Source organism: Cherax quadricarinatus, chromosome 58, assembly GCF_038502225.1.
Source record: "Cherax quadricarinatus isolate ZL_2023a chromosome 58, ASM3850222v1, whole genome shotgun sequence".
Classification (NCBI taxonomy): Eukaryota; Metazoa; Arthropoda; class Malacostraca; order Decapoda; family Parastacidae; genus Cherax; species Cherax quadricarinatus.
The window spans coordinates 10,022,821-10,041,644 of NC_091349.1; the positions used below are offsets into that span (position 1 = coordinate 10,022,821).

General features: G+C 40.0%; 2 protein-coding genes across 3 annotated transcripts in view; one reads left to right on the forward strand and one right to left on the reverse strand.

The window, feature by feature from the left end:
• Window positions 1–10,274, reverse strand: part of LOC128698077 (FUN14 domain-containing protein 1) — a 90,842-nt gene extending 80,568 nt beyond the window's left edge. Inside the window, exon 1 of the mRNA XM_053790169.2 lies at window positions 10,239–10,274. Within this exon, the coding sequence (XP_053646144.1) occupies window positions 10,239–10,259 (21 nt within the window). The 5' untranslated portion in view covers window positions 10,260–10,274. The remainder of the gene's footprint in view (window positions 1–10,238) is intronic.
• Utx (Utx histone demethylase) overlaps window positions 1–18,824 on the forward strand; it is an 806,852-nt gene that overhangs the window by 23,570 nt on the left and 764,458 nt on the right. For both annotated transcript variants that reach the window (XM_053790164.2, XM_053790163.2), the window contains exon 2: window positions 17,657–18,153. In XM_053790164.2, the coding sequence (XP_053646139.1) occupies window positions 17,657–18,153 (497 nt within the window). The remainder of the gene's footprint in view (window positions 1–17,656; window positions 18,154–18,824) is intronic.

An 18,824-nucleotide genomic window follows, 5' to 3' on the forward strand; every position in this document is an offset into this window, starting at 1 on the left:
ATTTCAGACCCCCAAACATACACGTACAAACGCACTTACATAAATACACTTACATAATTGGTCGCATTGGGAGCTGATCGTAAAGCGGGGGTCCACTGTATTACAGAAATAGATATAATTTTGATTGGTTTCATGATGAAAAGTACCTTGAAATTGAGCAGAAATGTTCGATTCTTTGGCAGTGTTGAAGATTAAACAAATGTCCATTCCAATATGCAGTCATGAATGGGTTGACATTATTTTAACAATTATTACAATAATGCAGTAGTCTGCATAACAGTAAATCTTCTATTTTTTGTGTGAATAAAAATTACAAATTACACCTACCATCCGACTTACGACCTGCTCGACTTACGACCACTCGACTTACGACCGTGTTTTTTATGCCAAATTTCTGGGAAATAAACAACTATTTGTGTTGTACACAGTGTTTATCCTAAACTTTACAGTATAAAATACAGTACTAACAGCATAAAAAGTAAAGTAAAACATGAAATACCAAAATAAAACAATAAAATAAAGTCATTACAAAAATGTTTTGTTGATATTCAGTAGTAAAGTTCGACTTACGACCAGTTTCTCGGAACCGAACTCGGTCGTAAGTCGGATGATAGGTGTATTTATATCATAATAATAGTATAACATAATACGTATAATAATATGTATAATAATACATGTATAATAATACATGTATAATAATACATGTATAATAATACATGTATAATAATAAAGTACTGTACAGTGGACCCCCGGTTAACGATATTTTTTCACTCCAGAAGTATGTTCAGGTGCCAGTACTGGCAGAATTTGTTCCCATAAGGAATATTGTGAAGTAAATTAGTCCATTTCAGACCCCCAAACATACACGTACAAACGCACTTACATAAATACACTTACATAATTGGTCGCATTCGGAGGTGATCGTTATGCGGGGGTCCACTGTATAATAATAATTATAATGGCTTCAAAAAGCCATCACTAGATGGCAGTGTTTACCACAACAAAGCAGGAGCGATTGTGGCCGCCTCCACCTGTTACATAATGACATTTTATTCATTCTAGAATATATATATCAGGTTTCTGTGTTATTTATACATGTATTGTGTTTTATGTCATATTAGATGAACTGTGATAGATAAATAAGCCGTATAGATGTTAGCGAAATTATTCAAGGAGTATTTTATCTGGTCTCTAGACAAACTCATCTGCTGACGATACCACTACATGAATGACATTTTATTCGTTCTAGAGTATATATCAGGTTTCTCTGTTATCTATATTATTTATCATGTCATATTAGATGACTTGAGATAGATAAATAAGCCGTAGAGTTGATATTAGGGAAATTATTGAAGTACAGAATTTCACTGGAACAGATTAATTGCATTTCAATTAATTTAAATTACAAAAATTGACTCTCATTTAAGATTGGGTCTACCACTACACATCTCAGTTCTTAATTTCACATTGTGACTGGCAAAGTAATTATTTTATGTACCCCAAGATACAGTTCTAGCACTGTTTTCATCCTCATACTAGACAGAAATAACAAAAAAAAGGCACAATACCGTGACTGGAATGATACACAAAATGGTCCAAGTCGGACCGAAACGTCGTCGTAAGCTCCTCTCTTCTATGTGCGGGTTATTTGTGTATCATACTAGACAGATATTCACTCTGGTCACAGTTTCATATTACCCTTCATAGAATACACCAAAATAAGTGCAGGATGAAAGTTGCCTCAGAAAAATTACAATCAGATAAACAGTATCTTTCAGTAAGCAAAAAAATAACATGATGTTCAGTGGTGGCACATTTCTATTGCTTAGAATGGAAAGAATGGAGAACTCAGAAAGAGCATAAAATTTTGAATGCAGGCTGACCATCTTAGAGAACAAACAAAATATGTAGGATTAATACTCTTAGTGTAGAATGTCAGAAAATGTCATTTAAAGAAGACAGTAAATGCAGCAAAGGCCAGAAAAATGCCAAAGTAGATAATGAGAAATTTCAAAACTAGAGAAATAATGCTAATGATGGTCCTATGTTATTAAAGTCCCTTGTGCTTCCATTTAAGGCAGGGAAGAGATCAGAGCAGGAAAACGTAGAGATTTTTTACTGCCTACATAAAATCAAAACATTTAAACTACTGGGAATTCCTCTCTGGAATATATTACTCTGGAGCAAAGAATGAGATATCTGATAAATACTCCTGGAAAATATTGGAGGGCCAGGTTCTAACTCTACACTACCATAGCATACTGGAGCGAGAAATTTGGGGAAAAGTGCAGATGATGTCCAGTGAAAAGCAAGGGCACCATAGACGAGAATGCTGTATCAACATTTGTACTCAATAGTTAAATAACCTGCTACCAGCATATATCAGAAATTTTGCTGGAACTAATGTAGAAAATGAAACGTAGTCACTATCTCCAAGTGCCAGATCAACCAGTCTGTGATGAACTAGTGGCCTGGTTGAACAGCTCAGTAAGGAAGCTTGGCCAAAGGCCAGCCTTTGTTGGTAGAAAAGCCCTCTAAATCTGTCAAAGGTACATGTGTGTTGTCTTAAGTCCCACAAGTTTAGGTCAGCGAATACAAAATTTAATATTTTTTAGATTTGGACTTAGTGTTTCACAGACTTTCCTAATAAATATTACTCTAATCTGGTTAATATCAAGATTCAAGAAATAGATTTGAGTATGGGAGATCTATTGGGCGCATTTAAAATAAAATCCTGAATTGCAAAACTCCCACAAATCAAAGCTTTTCAGAAAGCCCTTCAAGAAAATTGAGAATTAAATGCTACAAACTTGGCAGTTTGACTGAAATTCCAAAATATTCACCAGTTTCAGCAAGTTCCTTGCTCCACCCTGCCTGGGTCAGTGGAAATGCATTCAGCTTAACACAGTTATTCTGGAAGTTTTGGAGCCGATAGCATTCATTTGCTATCACAGTAATAAATTCCATTTGATACTATTATATTAAACTGATTGAAAGTACCAGTACAGTGGAACCTCGGTTTTCATCATTAATTAGTTCCAAAATGTCTGACAAAAACCGAATTTGACAGAAGCTGAGGCAATATTTCCCATAAGAAAATGTAAATCCAATTAATCCATTCTAGACACCCAAAAGTATTAACAAAAATATTTCTCATTGTTTTTGAACAAGATAAATGTTCAATATAGCAAATTATAAGGAAGTATGGTACAGAATTCTTTACTCATCATTGATGTTACAGCAGCATATGAAATAACCTCAAGTTCCTCCAAGTCAGTTTCTGATCATCCGGGTTGTGGTGCATACGTTAGCTTGCACGAGGCGAGCATTAACAGCCTGACTGATCAGGCCATCCAAGTGGCACAGGTCATGCTGCAGGGCAATGACATAGGAATTGATAAGAGGATTGTTTCCCCTGAAGCAGGCAATCCCATGCAATACTCTAAGTGACTTGTTAGTTTAATGTTACCAATTTTGAAGACATTATGAACACAGTTTCCCCCTCAAGGGAGTTTCCTAGAGCTATCTACCTAGTGAGGGACTTTATTCTTATCATTGAATCTGTTCTCCACTCCATTGGTTCGAAACTGATTACCTCCCATTTCCTAAGCTCTCTCTGAATGACAGGTTTAGTGCTTCCCTATATATATAATATGAATAAAGTTGAAAGGTTTGGAGGGTTGAACCCTGACAGGCAGGCCTGAGGCCAGGTTTGTTTGTTTCCTTCTTTCATTCTGTCTTTCATTCTGTCTTTCATTCTGTCTTTCTTCCTTTCTTATATGAAGGCTTTACTTGAAAAGTCTAACATTGCCTGGAGTTTACCTGGAGAGAGTTCCGGGGGTCAACGCCCCCGCAGCCTGGTCTGTGACCAGGCCTCCATTGGATGAGACGTCATAAAAGCTTTTCCCTTCCATCAGTGGCTAGTTTGTAAAGATTCAATTCTGGAGAGCGGGGACGTATTCAGAGATATGAGGTCAGAGGTCAAGCATTTGACACTTCTTCTAAGTCTGGGGAGAAGCCTGGCTACTAGACAAGTGTTCCTGTTGCCCGCTTAGCAAATGGAGGATCGAGCCTCCATTTTCCTTGTGCCAAATAATATTATCTAGCCCAACAAGGATGTCATCTCTATTGGGATTATCAAAGTGTTTTGTGGCAGTGAAGATCCATTAGCAGATTGTGTTAATGGTTCTGGGGAATATCACCCAAGAGGCCCACTTTCATACTAGGCCTAAATCGAGATAGAAATATTAAGAAGCACAAACTTAATAAACAGCCATTAATGATAAATGAATACTAATTGCAAGGAAAGCTAAAGATTTGCTGTTAACCTTTTCTTATCAGGGCTAAAAAAAAATGTATTATGAAAACGGTACTCTGTCTTCGAGAACTTGATACCCATAGGGTGCTCTAGGGGTCAATGCCCCCATGGCCCAGTCCATGACCAGGTCTCACCGTGCATCAGGGCCTGGTCAACCAGGCTGTTACTGCCAGATGCACAGTCTAACACGAACCACACCCCGGCTGATCAGATATTGACTTTAGGTGTACAAGTTCAAGTCAGTGCCTGATCAGCCAGGTGGTTGTACATGTTGGACCTTGTAGGGGAGAGGGTTGCCACCAACAACCTGGTCAACCAGGCCAGCAACCAGGGGGGGGCAGCGTCCCCTGAAAGTGACTACCATTAACTCACAGTTGGTACATTTATAAAAGTTTTTCCCGTCTTGTTATTTAAAACAGTGAGGATCTTTGATTTCGTTATTAGTATATGAATCAAGGGTCACTCAAGGTTGTTGTATGACCACTATGCAAAGTATTGATACATCCAAGAGGAGTGTCTGGTAGCCGGCAAAGAGCTCCTGATGCAAGCAGAGAGTTACCCTTCCTGGTATCAAACCTGATTAATCCTTTCGTCACCCCTTCAATTCCACAGGCTCTGTATGGCACTTACTGGGAAGACAAGAATACATTGGACTAAGAAGACTAAGTATGTATTCCAAGCTATCTGACTAAATAGACGGGTGTACTGTATTGGACTGGGCAGACGGGTGTGTAATGGACTGGGCAGACGGGTATATACTGTTCACTGGATATTTGGGACTGTTGAGCATACTTCATATTTTCCGAGGCATTTCAATTCCCATTAGTTACGATAATGGTTCCTTGGATCACTGCCCCCACGATCCTCACAGATCAGGCCTCAAATCTGGAAGGAAATATTACAGTTAAAATAAATATTAAGAAACATTGGAAAGTAAAATGTATATTGAATGTAATGTACAAATTCTTAAAATTTACCCGTCATGCATGTTCGTAAGGGAAAAAAAAAAGGGCACAGAAATCTTGACAGTGTAAAATGTTTAACAGGCTTCCGTTTCAATACTTATGCCAGGAGGGTAGTACGTTCCTGGGTTGTCTTTCAACGGCAGGAGGGTAGTACGTTCCTGGGTTGTCTTTCAACGGCAGGAGGGTAGTACGTTCCTGGGTTGTCTTTCAACGGCAGGAGGGTAGTACGTTCCTGGGTTGTCTTTCAACGGCAGGAGGGTAGTACGTTCCTGGGTTGTCTTTCAGCCTACTACCAAAGTCTCGTGCTCATGACGGGATTGTTCTCTCTCAACCTACTACATAGGTTTTATGCTCATTATATGGGAGCGTAGTAACTTCCTAGGTTATCAGCCTACTACTTTAAACACAAACAAATGTTTGTGGTAATGTTATATTTTTTTGTTTACTAAATGTAAGTAGAGATGCTGGTAGAAGATTCGTAATGGTTGGATTTTAATGTTTTTAAAGAACGAACGAACGAACGAACGAGAGAGAGAGAGAGAGAGAGAGAGAGAGGTGGATGGGTACGGTGGATATCAGAATACATAAAGGGCAAGGGGTTGCTATATAGGGGTATCCCATGAGCCCCTTGCTGCATTGCGTCACAGGAGACAGCTACGCCCCACCACACACCCAGGCATGACCTGCCTGCTAGCTCACTCTTACCCACCACACCTACTGTTTTTCCCTCCCTCCCCTCTTACCATTGTAATCCCTTCCCCATCACTGCCACACAACAGTAATCCACAGGACATAACACTACCAACACTTCACCATCACACCGGACCATCAAAGGTGGCGCAGTAACCACTTCTCACCTGTGCTTCACGCTACGACGAGCGTTTCAATTACGATCACGGTTACTCGGCACCGCGTACATGTACTACTTAATATCAAACTATTATATTTGACTTCCATTGTTCGAGTGTGACATGTAATTTCCACCCAGAATAGAATGCCAGCCAGCAGTGACTGAGTTGTTGTGTATGAAGACAGAAATAATAACTGCTGCTGATTTTTTTACGGCAGGCACATTGAAGAAGGGACATACCGTAGAGAAAGCGAGCAAGTTTAAAAAAATATATTTAAAAGATGCATTAATGTTAGAAAACGCTTGCACACTAAAAACGAATGCGCACATTTTACATAGCGCTTAGATGCTCGTTGTTAAGCATTTACATGCATCCTAGAAGACACGCGCACACAATAGAAATATCTGGCATAACAAACCATACCACGGTTTGTTTGCAATCGTGTCATTACGATTTCGTGGATCTGTGCTCCAGTTCCCCGAATTAAGCCTGAATCCCTTCCACATCCCCCCCCCAGGAGCTGTATAATCCTCCGGGTTTAGCGCTTCCCCCTTGATTATAATAATAATACGATTTCGTGAGTCAACTATCTGGCATATTAGACCTACGCACGTGCTAGAAAATTTAACAGGTAGAGGGGGAGCCCCTGCCTGCGTGTGACAACACTCAGCTACGTTTGGTGATAAAAATATTTCCGAGATGCTTTAAAAATAGGCAGATATAAGAGTGAGAATTCTTTATTAAAGACACGTTGCAGAACGCGCGTTTATCAAGAGTTTCTCTGTGCTGGGTTTACCAAGTATAAACAGTGAAACTTGTTTCAAAACCTTAATCGGCAATGTGTTCTTCTTTCACTGTCTGCATTACACCACTCGAATCCCAGAATGGTTGGGTTTGAAAAGGATCTGCTAACATGGGCCAGTAGTCCTCTGAAGCGTTTTGCTTTTATGCTAAACAACCTTAACATTAGTTACAAAAAACATGTAACTATGAATTATATAATTGTCAGAAACTTAGGAGGCTCGACCCGCCTTCCGGGAAATTTAACCCCATGCCCTGCCTGAGAAAGCCACTAATGATGTGCACATTTGAGAAATTGCTTCAGATATTTCGTTTAAGTTTTAAAAGTAAAGTTATAAACCAGAAACAACAACAGATATATTTTAAGCCTCTAAATAATTAACTATTTGTAATGTGTACGCACTAAAAGTGTCAAATTATATATGGGTGTCTACGAGCTTCAGCTAAATTTGATGGTATTAGTACCGGCCTAAAATTGAGCATTTTTGGGTATCGGGTATCCGCCAATTTTGATGGTATCTGTATTCGTTTAGGTACCTTGGTCTTCGATAATTTTGATGGTATTAGTTTAGGTACCTGGGTATCGGATAATGTTGATGGTATTTGTTTAGGTACTTGGGTATCTGCTAAGTTTGATGGTATCGACTTAAAATTGAGTATATCGGTAACTATTGTCGGATGATCTCATGATTTGTCTATGATTTAATTAATCAAACACTAAATAGTAGCTAATTAGCTACCCTCTATAATGGCTCCCAAGTTCACTCCGCTGTTTTCTATCGCTTCTCTACCCCTCTAGGAAGGTACCTAGACGTTGGTGAGGGGCTCTTGATCTAGGGAATTGGATCTGTGCTCCAGTTCCCTGAATCAAGCCTGAATACCTTCCACATCCCTCCCACAGGTGCTGCATAATCCTGCGGGTTTAGCGCCCCCCCTTGATTATAATATCGCTTCTCCAGTGGTCAAATACATCTTAGATGTATTTGACCACTGGAGAAGCTATATTATAATGAAGAGAGAGCGCTAAACCCGTAGGATTATGCAGCGCCTGTGGGAGGGATGTGGAAGGTATTCAGGCTGATATTATCGAAGGGATGCTAATACTGAGGGAAAATCCAGGACTACTCAAGGTTCTCCACTGTCCTTAATCAGACTGGAGGAAGTGAACGTGTTCAGATATTCGGGAGTGGACTTGTCAGCAGACAGAGTAAAGTAACAGCCGAGTCCTTACACGGTCTTCATAAGTAGCGGTCAGTTCAAACTCCCTGACCATCACTCACTACTACTACTACTACTACTACTACTACTACTACTACTACTGTTTGTCTACTAGATCGGTCAGGACAACACTACCTGTACTTTCAGTGCTAGCCAGAGCACAAACTACTACCACTCTTCCCTGGGCTCAGTAATAGCAGGGATTGGAAGTAACCTCCAGATTAGTGAGAGTAGGCTGCTCATACAGACTTTCCAGGGGTCACATGGTATTACGAAATACACACCATGCTCAACCCCTTATATGGCCTCATTCCAACACTATACCAGTTCCAGCTCCGTTCACCATTAACTGATCAGTTGTCCTTACAATCATTACCTCAACATAACTAAATATTTAAGATCAAGACAAAACCATAGAAAAAACCATTTTGCATAACCCAGGACAATGTAGAGGAAAATTTATTAAAGAAATCTACACATTAAATTACCCCAGAGTATTAAAATTTTATAAGTTGAATCTTAAAATACTTTGTTTCAGAAATATATTAGGTAAAAAAAAATCTAAATTTAAATCAATAAACACTACACAGGAGTTACATTAAGAAAAATCCAGTAACATCTAGTACCAAACTATTCACATTTTATACGCCTAATATCTTGCCAGTATAAAACATATATGTATCAATAATATATAGACTACCCCCCCTCCATCCCCCAGGATTTTTTTTCCAGTCATACTAAAACCAAACAAAAATAAAGAGTAAGACGCCCTACATGCAAGATGTGCTGAGTTTGTACTATCAGATGACAAAATTTTTTTTCAGATTGTAGAATCTAAAGTCATCCTTTCATCAAGTCCATAAGTGTCCCCCCAGAGGACTAATCTTAACTCTAAGGTTTCCCAACACCACTTTTCACTTCTCATTTAATTCCCAAAGGATTCTTCAGAACGCTGTTCTGCAGCTTTCCATCACTTTCTTTCTCCCATCACTTTTCCCTCAAGGGAGGTCCCTTGATTCCGGTGAGGGGCTCTTGATCTATGGAATTGGACCTATGCTGCGATTCATTAATGCATGCTTTTCATTGCCCCAGGTACTGTATGACCTCTATGGTTTTAGCTCTCCCCCATAAAGGTAATCTTTTTCACCCATTTCAAAGCTCACAGAATATATCCCAATAAGGTTGCCTCTTAGATGTTGTCATTAAGTTTACTAAAATCAAGGTAAACAAAAGTATCTCAATCCTTTCCTGGTGTAAAATACGTTAATATTGTAAGTTTCCCACTCCACTAATATTGTTCAACCTGGTTCAGCAAGATCACCTTCTCACAAATCTAAGCACACGAGATAATCTCCTGCTCTTTATCTTCTAGCTGAGTTTGGGTAGTCACAGGCGGCCATAGACAACCTCGGGGGCTAGCTCTTATTTTTTTCCATTGGGTGAGGTTGACACGAGTAAAAGGGGAATAAGAGGAAATGGGGTCCAAGGGGTCCTTGCTGCTTGAAACCTCTCTTCCAGATTCTTCAGCGAGGCTTCCATTAACGAGTTAGATAATCAGAATAGGATTGATAGACCCCTGGCACTACCCTGGTTGGGCCAAATGGCGTGGGTGGACTACGCAGGTTCCGAGGTGGAACCTGCGTAGTCTAGTTCAGAGCACCAAACATTTGGGAGCGTCACACCCCTCAAGGGAAGCTTCTTGATGCTGGTGAAGGTCTCATGATCTAGGGAATTGGATCTGTGCTCCAGTTCTCTGAATTAAGCCTGAATACCTTCCATCCCCCCCCACTGGCGCTGTATAATCCTACGGGTTTAGCGCTTCCTTATGATTATAATAATGGGAGCTTCACAACTTCCACTAAACCACATCTTTTTCCACCACCCTCACAACCTCTCTTTTCTAGCTCGTCCTCCCCTTTTCCACTCTGTATCCAGTTCCTTCCACTATGCTCTTCAAAAAGTGCTTTCTCTCTTATTGGTGGTAGAGCGATGAGGAAGGGAAAGACAGTAAACAAAGTTAGACTTCCTCCAGTCTCCTATACCGATACCATCAAAATTAGCCGATACCGATACTTAGGTACACACCTTATCATACGAATAGAACATATCTCCATTTGATGGTCAGCAGGGTCTCTTCCAGACAGAATGGTTTGATATTATATCCTGGTATGTAACTCTATCCTACACATGCACTCCTCTAGGCTGACAAGTCCATACTGCCACACCTAGGAGCAGTAATCACGGGGGGCTTATCAGGGGACAGGGGGGGGAAGAGACCCGCACGAATCATCTTCATCCATATTACTGCCAACCGCACAGTTAGTTTCTTTAAAAGAAACTTTTTACCTATACATGAGTAAGTGAAAAAGTTACACTGTATAACATGTACGTAATTTACGTTAATATGTTAGAAGTACAATGATAAAACAACGAATACAGCAAATTACCTTAACGACCATTGACCTAATAGTTAGATCAATGTAAACAGATAAACCCACACGTAACAACAGCGTAGCTTATTATGGCTTTATGAAAGCTGGAATATTGCTTACCAAAGGTTTTAGTGCCAGAATTCAGCAGGTGCAACCAAGTTGCAGAAAAATACAGATGCAGTAAGACCAAATATTGATAAAACACGAAGAAAATAGATATAATAAAGAAGCATTTACAAATGTAACAGAAATTTAAATCTGGATATATTAATAAAAATTTGGATATCATCATCATCATCATCTGTCTGCTATCATCTGCAGATGATGATAGACAGACACTAGAAAAGAACGTTTTATTTATTAAACTTTTTGCCCACTTGGGGCTTAATCAGGTATACACTTAATAAAACTCAGTGGGTGCAATGTTCTATAAATATCAGGTTCTCTGCTTTAAGTGACTTTATACCACAGCAATAAATAACAAAACTCACAAAAACGCCTAGTTGCACAGGACCGCGGGTGTGGAGGTTTGATTATTGTCTTGTACCGTCTTCTTCAAATCATCCTTTGTAGACGATATACAGAGTATGTATGTATGTATGTATGTATGTATGTATGTATGTATGTATGTATATATATATATATATATATATATATATATATATATATATATATATATATATATATATATATATATATATATATATATATCGTCTACAAAGGATGATACAGTGCTATGATTTGTAATTTGTCGAAGGATTTTGTAAAGTCAGTGCATTTTATATATCTATCAGTACTCAGAAGACCTTGTGACAATAGTGCAGCAGTTGCGAGAGACAGGAACAGCCTGATCTAAGCCCATGTTTGTCTAATTGCTTTATTGTTGTCATTCCGTATGTTTAGCATTCTTCTTTCTTAAAACTCAAGGTATTTTTTTTACAGAGATACTTACAGTAAGTCTGTACTTGGACAATGTTTGGATCGTTGGTGATCTTTTTTTCTGGCTCACCTGTGAGCAAAACATTCTCTTTGTAATCCCCTGTCAGCGTCATCTTTTTGTTTTTCAAATGGACTTGAAATTGTCAGAGAATTTATAGGCGTACACTATTGAAAAAATGTGTAGTACAGGTTATTGCAGTTAAAAGTGATAATTATAAGTTGTCGGCTTAACGCCATTGTGTAGACTCATCTTACTTTTAAGAGAGGGATGCTGAAAATGTGTCAGATGGGGCTGGGTTGGTTGACCAGAGGAAGCCTCGCCCCAGGTCTGGCTTCCAGGGTAAAAGAAACTTCAAAACCAGTCGTAGGTGATGTATTCATATATTAATATGCTCATGATGATTGGAAGGTGTTCAGGAGCATATTAGTATGCTGCTACAGGCAACTTAAAATAACAAGCTGTTTTGTTCTTGCATAGGCTTCTTAGTGCATCTTTAATTTCTCCGAGTCGCATATATACAGCGTACAAAGGTAAAGACCCGGAAAATATCCTAGGGTCTCTACACATATGCTGCTATGTATGATAATCTATGTAACTGTATTTGTGTACACCTGAATAAACCTATTAATCCTTGATAAGTAAGTTTATTCAGGTATACACAAATACAGTTACATAGAATTATCATACATAGCAGCATATGTTTAGAGAGCCTAGGATAGCCCAAGTTCAGAGTGCTGGCGTAGAGCCGACATTGCAGTTATCTGAGTACTTACTACTGCATCATCAGCTCTTCAGGCGGTAGACCTTGACATGGTCCCCGAGAGTTTATTTCCTTCCACACTAGATGTGAGTCAGCGGTGATCAGTTTAGAGGCCAGTGACTATACCCTCACCTACTGGTCATGTGACTCGCATCAGCTTTGTGTCTCGTGTCCCGGTTCTAGTCCTTTACTATCCTCAGATTATAGCACTACTTTTTAATGCTTCTATTACTATCATGTGTGAATAGCTTTTATGTGTGTATGTATGCTCCCTCCCATGGTGACTTTATTTACTGGTCCCCCCCTCTCGTGGTCACTTGGGTCGGGTTAGATCAGGTTGCTTGTGGTTTCGTTACATGAGCCTATAAATACATAAATTTAAGAACAAATAAGCAAATTACAGTGACTAACCATGATGCGTCTGGCAACTAGATTACCGAGGAAAATCAAGCAACGTTCATAAAGGAACGTTTATTAATTTTGGTGCTATAGTGTGCTGAGGGAAGGGAGGGTGGGGAAGCGGAGGAGGAAGGAGGGAAGAGAGGGAGGGAAAGCGGAGGAGGAGGAGGGAGGGAAGTGAGGGAGGATGGGAAGTGGAGGAGGATGGAAGGAGAGGGTTGCTGGACTTTTAAAGATTGTTTTTGCTTCATTTTCGTTTACTTTTTTTTATCTTGTTCTCTTCTGCTTATTATTTCTCATTAGTCTCTTGTTCTCTCTTCCTATCGTCCTTCGTAGTCATGTTGGCTTCCTCCTCCTCCTCCCTCTTTTCCCTCGCCTCCCCATACTCCCTCCTTTTACATTACCTCCTCGTCCTGTCCTCCACGACCCTGGGGTCACTAACATCTTTCTCCCTACCTCCCTCCCTCCTTCCCTCCCTCCATCCCCCCCCGTGAAACCGTCCTCCCTCTCTTCGTCCATCCGTTCCTCCTTCCCTGTCCGTTCATCCGTCCCTCCTTCCCTCTCCGTTCATATGCATCTCCCTCTCTCTCCGTCTGTCTTACTCTCTCCCTCCTCCCTCCGTTCTTCCATGCCTCACTCTCCCTCCCTCCGTTCTTCCATGCTCACTCTCCCCCCCCCCCCCAACAGCCCCTCCCAAATGTCTGGCGTTGACTTGAAGTCCTACTGGCGCTGATTTCAATATGGCGGATAAATTTTTGCCTTGAGTGTAATTCTCAGTATTTTCTTGTACGTATTTGTAACTTGGTGGAAAACGACGAATTTAGCGGGATGTTTATGTATTTTTGATATTCCATACAAATGTACAGATTTGCGTTAATGAGGGAGAAGGCAAAGGAGTTTTTTCTCTGTTCGGTGCATTTGAGTTGTTTACTAGCTTTAAAAAAAAATTGTGAGAATATCTTTGGGTATTCTGTCATATGTATGCTTCCTTAAACCTGCTGTCCCTGTTCACCTAGCGGTAAGTAGGTACCAGGGTGTTAGCCACTTGTTATGGGTCACATTGTGGGAGACAAGATTAACCTAAGTTGCCCGAAATGCTCTGCATAACCAGGGGCTTTCTGTATAGTATGTCATTGATGTCAGCTAAGTCTGTAATAGTTGTATCATCTACTTGTAAAAATAAAGATTATTATTATTATTATTATTATTATTATTATTATTATTGTTATTATTATTATTATTATTATTATTATTATTATTATTATTATTATTATTATTATTATTATTATTATTATGTTGGTGTTATCACCTTGATTGAGAATCACGACTCGACCATTATCCGCAGTGGTTACAAAAATATTTGAGGCTGGCGAGGCAGTAAGGACTCTTTTGCAGTATTTGGACAGAGAGGGAGTAGCAGATTCGAAGATGGTTCCTGTGATACATCCTTGGACGAAGCCTTTCTGGAAGGTTGATGTGTTATATTTGCTCCTCGTGATAGTGTGACTGTAGGTTGAGGCTTGTGTGTCTGTTGCGAATTTGTGATCTAGACTCAGTGCTTCAGTTTTGTAGTGTAAGGAATTCTTGTGAATAAACGGATTAGAAAACCGACAAGTTGATTAATGAGACTTGTGCAACTCTTGGGTATCTTTATTATGGAAACGACTTGCCACCCAGTGGCTTTAGTCCAATGCAGAGAAAGGTGGAAGATAAGGAGGAGTTTGAGGTAATCAGTCCCTCAGCCTGGAGTCCGTGGTAAGAACACATCGACTGAGGGACTGCTTACTTCAAACTCCTCCTCATCTTCCACTTTTCTCCATATTGGACTGAAGAAGTCATTGGGTGGCGAAACGTTTCCAGAACAAAGATACCCAAATGTTGCATAATTGTCTCATTAAAGAATTCTTAATGATTAAGGATCTGTCTAAAGTGCTCTACTTGCTGCCGGTGATAAGAGATGGCAGTTTTCGTTTGAGCCTAATTCTTTGTTGAATGTTAACTATGGTGACGCAGTAAGTGTAGCTTTTAAGTTACGTAGGTTTGATTGCGGAAGGTGTGCTTGTTGAAAAGTTTTCTTGGGGAATCCTTAAGAGATCCTGGAGTCGCTTCCGGAGGTCACCGCCCCCACGGCCCGGTCCTAGACCACGCCTCCTGGTTGCTGACCTGATCAATCAAGCTGTCAGTGCACACCGTCCGCAATCCAATATATGCACCACAACCAGGCTGACCAGGAACATTTGAGGAAACTGTTGAGTTCCCTCTGGAAGACAGCATCCTTCAGACATCCAGGGCAGGCAGGTCCTCTGTGCTCTCTTTAAGGTAGAAACGTACAGTGAAAAATAAAATGATGTAAACTACCGGAGAGTTTATATAATGATGAATAACACATGCAGCATAATAGTATTTTATAAGTGACCGTCTTCCTGCCTGTGCTTCATATTCATCATGACTACGGTTATAATACCTCGTATTCTACTCTTTCCAGCTTCGACATCTTCAAATAAACTCTGTATTGAATTGATAAAGTCACTGTCGGGCGAAACGTTTTCGTAACAGAAATACCCAGGTGTTGCATATGTATGTTATTTATCTTGTCGGTAATGTATATCATTACTGCTACTTCAGTTACGAAGGTTGTGTGCTAGTTAGTCAGGGTATTCTTTATAGCAAGATTCCATGTTGCTGTTGTTGTTTCTGACAAGTGTAATTAGATCAAAGGTATATAGTAGGGGTGTGCCAAGGTGTCGTATCAGGAGTATCGGCTAATTTTATGGTATCTGCATCGGCCCGAAATTGAGCATCGGTGTCAGTATAGGCAAATATTTTGGTATCGTCCCATCACTAGTATATAATGCTAACAATTTGATGAATAAGACATATGCAACACTTGAACATCGTTATTTGAGAGAGTTTTCGGCCACCAGTGGCTTTATCAGTCTACCACAGGCATGAGAAAGGAGACTAGAGGTGGAAGTAATGGTGCAATGTAGTAGTGACCACATAACCATGTGCAGAGTTAGATAGCGGAGATGTAATTTAATTTGATGTCAGGTTTGATTTGCGATGTAGTAGTAGCACTGGTAGTGACTCAGGTAATCTTGGGCGGGACATGTTAATGGAAATGTAATTTATTTGATGGCCGTGTCTTGGCGTTTTATGATTAATGGAGCCAGCACTTTCGAGATATTAAAATTCCTTGCGTTTTATACTATGGTGTTGAATGTAACAATGATAGATGACTCTAAACAATTACTCTTCTGGTGTTTTTCTTTCATGACACAGTTCCAGTTCATAATGTCCATTCGAGCTGCTCTGTATAATGTTGCCATGAGTTCTAACCCCACCCGTACCGCGATTTGTTTGCTGTCGTGTTATTACGATTTAGTGAATCAAGCATGTGTGTGTTCCCTGACTCTGGTGTTCGAATACCTAGAAGTTTCCCCATTGTAAACTATTATAGTCTCGAGATGAACTCTAGTAACCTCGCACGGCTCATAGTGCAGTTTGTTCCAGTCTATTCCCTGTGAGATCCTTAATAATGGTGGTAGTAGTAGTAATATTTACATTATTATATTACATTTATGGGGAAGCGCTAAAAGTTTAGGGATCATCCAGCACCTGTGGAGTAGAATTGCATTATATTTTATCCCAGGAAGGGAAGGCATATGTTGTAGAGAAACAGTGTATACACTGAGCAGCTCTCAGTTACTGTGCATAATTGATTATTTATCTACAGTCACCTAAATTACCTAGAACTTAGCACGCGGAGGTGGCTTCTCCTAGAATGGAAATAGTAGCGACTTCGATCTTAAACTGGGCTCGAGTGTGAGAAATGTTCTGTGCTGGTGTTTGACTCTACTGAATATCTGTTGATGGTATTCTCTTTTCTGGTAGTGGTTGTACTAGTGATATTTTGTTTATATCTATGCTCAGTATAGTGTTTGTATAGTCGGAGTTCTGTCTCCTGGTCCCGCCTCTTGAGCTTCATCAATCAGAATATCCTGGTTTCTTAAAACTATGTATGGAGTTTGCCTCCACCACTTCCAGCATCCATTTCATTCCACTATCCTCCTACCCTGAGACTGAGACAGTGTTTCCTGAAGTCATTGTGAATCATCTGTGATTTTAACTTCCAACTATATCCCCTTGTAATGATTAATGTGAACCTCGCAGTCACATCTTCCCTTGTCCTCTTTACTAGGGTCGTCACATTCAATTTATTTAGTCCTTCATAATGTACTCCACTCACCCACTAGGACTAATCTGGATGCAAACCTTTGCACATTTTCAATAATTTAAACATACTTAAAATCAGATGAGACTTGGAAGTTGGTGGAACATAGTTTACGATGGGCTTCCTGTGTGTTGTGTAGAGTTCTAAAAGATCTTTGTTGATATTTTTGTGGGCTCTTTTGAGATTTGCCAGTCTCGCATTGACTGGTTTATTTACTCTTCCAGTGATATGTCCGGTATGATGCTGACTCCAAGATCCACAGAACGCTGAGGTACCTTTCTGTTCCAATCCTTTGTAAGCCCTCGAAGTCTATCCTCCAAGCTTTAATAATGAAGTTAATGCAATAATGTTAGATGCGCTAGAAGTAACTTTTTTTTTTTTTAGCATATGAATTTATAGGCTTAAGAGATGTTTACTTACCTTGGCTCATTTTAAATCTCAGTCGCGGAATGACACCCACAACAATAGACGTACACTTAAGTACATATTCATTGGTAGATGGATAGGGGCAGCCAGGGTAAGGAACTTTCGTATACGTTGCAGTATCTTCTAGTAATCAAACCCAGGTCTTAGAATTGTTAGTGTTAAATTTTAAGTGCTAAAAGTGTCAGTAGTATTAGGTGTGAGTATATTAGCCATGTTTTAGGTTTTTGTTAGTTGTGAGTGTATAAGGTGTAAGTGTGTTAGCCACAATGATAATGCACTAATAAGGTGATGTGTTTGCACTCTCCCATACAGTCGCAAGTTTGGATTCGTAAAACTGAGCGAGGCGGTGAACAGCAAGAAGCGCGCGCTGGTGCTGAAGGCTGTGCGCTACCTCGAGTCCCTCATCATCCACGCCAACAACAACAAAAACATCAACAATAACAACAACACCAACAATAATAATAACAACAACAACGATGGCGGTACGGAGATCGACTCCAAGAGGTGTGCCTTATCCCCCACCACTACCACCACCACTACTATCATCATCAAGAAGGAGTCAGACCTCTCCACCAACATCGCCACCACCACCTCCAACAACCACCCTCCCTCAGACACTACCCTCCTCGATACCATCTCTTCCCAAGAGGATGAGGATGACGATAGTTCCTCCGGCAGAATCAACACCTCCACCACCACTAGCACGACCTCCCACACACACAATGCCAGCGACACCGCCATCAGCATCGAACCCAGGACCTACTGCAAGCTCGGTCACCTCCACCTGCTTCTCGAGGACTACCCTAAAGGTCAGTCGCCATACTGTGTCTTAGCTCAATATTTTGTAAGCCTGGCTTGGATAGTACAGTGTCTGTCTGGCGATTAGTGAGAGGTGAGAACTTCATATTATAATATAATAATAATAATAATAATAATAATAATATTATTATTATTATTATTATTATTATTATTATTATTATTATTATTATTTGCATAGAAACCCATATAACATGCTTTTCAACCTGCTACCAGCACGTATATGAAATATTTTCCACATACCTATACAGATTTCCAAAAGGAAACTAGCTAGACCTCTGCTTCCTCCTGGTTACATTCACAAGTGATCAGTCTAAATCCATTGTTCTCCGTAATTTATATTGAATAAAACATGCTCACCACTTGGATATCTGTATTGGGTTGATATCTGTACTGATTGATAAAGCCACAGGTTTGGGAGACTGTCTCCACCGGTGCATTTGATGTCGGTGAAGAGCTCTTTATCCAGTCCATGAATTTTGTCGCAGTCTAGCATATAATGACGGAGGGTGTGACAGTATGTCCTCTGACAGTTTTATTTGGTTTGGTCTAGGCTGCAGGTGCCTCACAGAGGCCCCTGCAGCCTAGGCGAAGCCGCGCAGAAGCGATATTCAAGAGTTTTTCTGATTTTGTTGGATTCTCCGTAGACGTTTGGCTGCTCTTG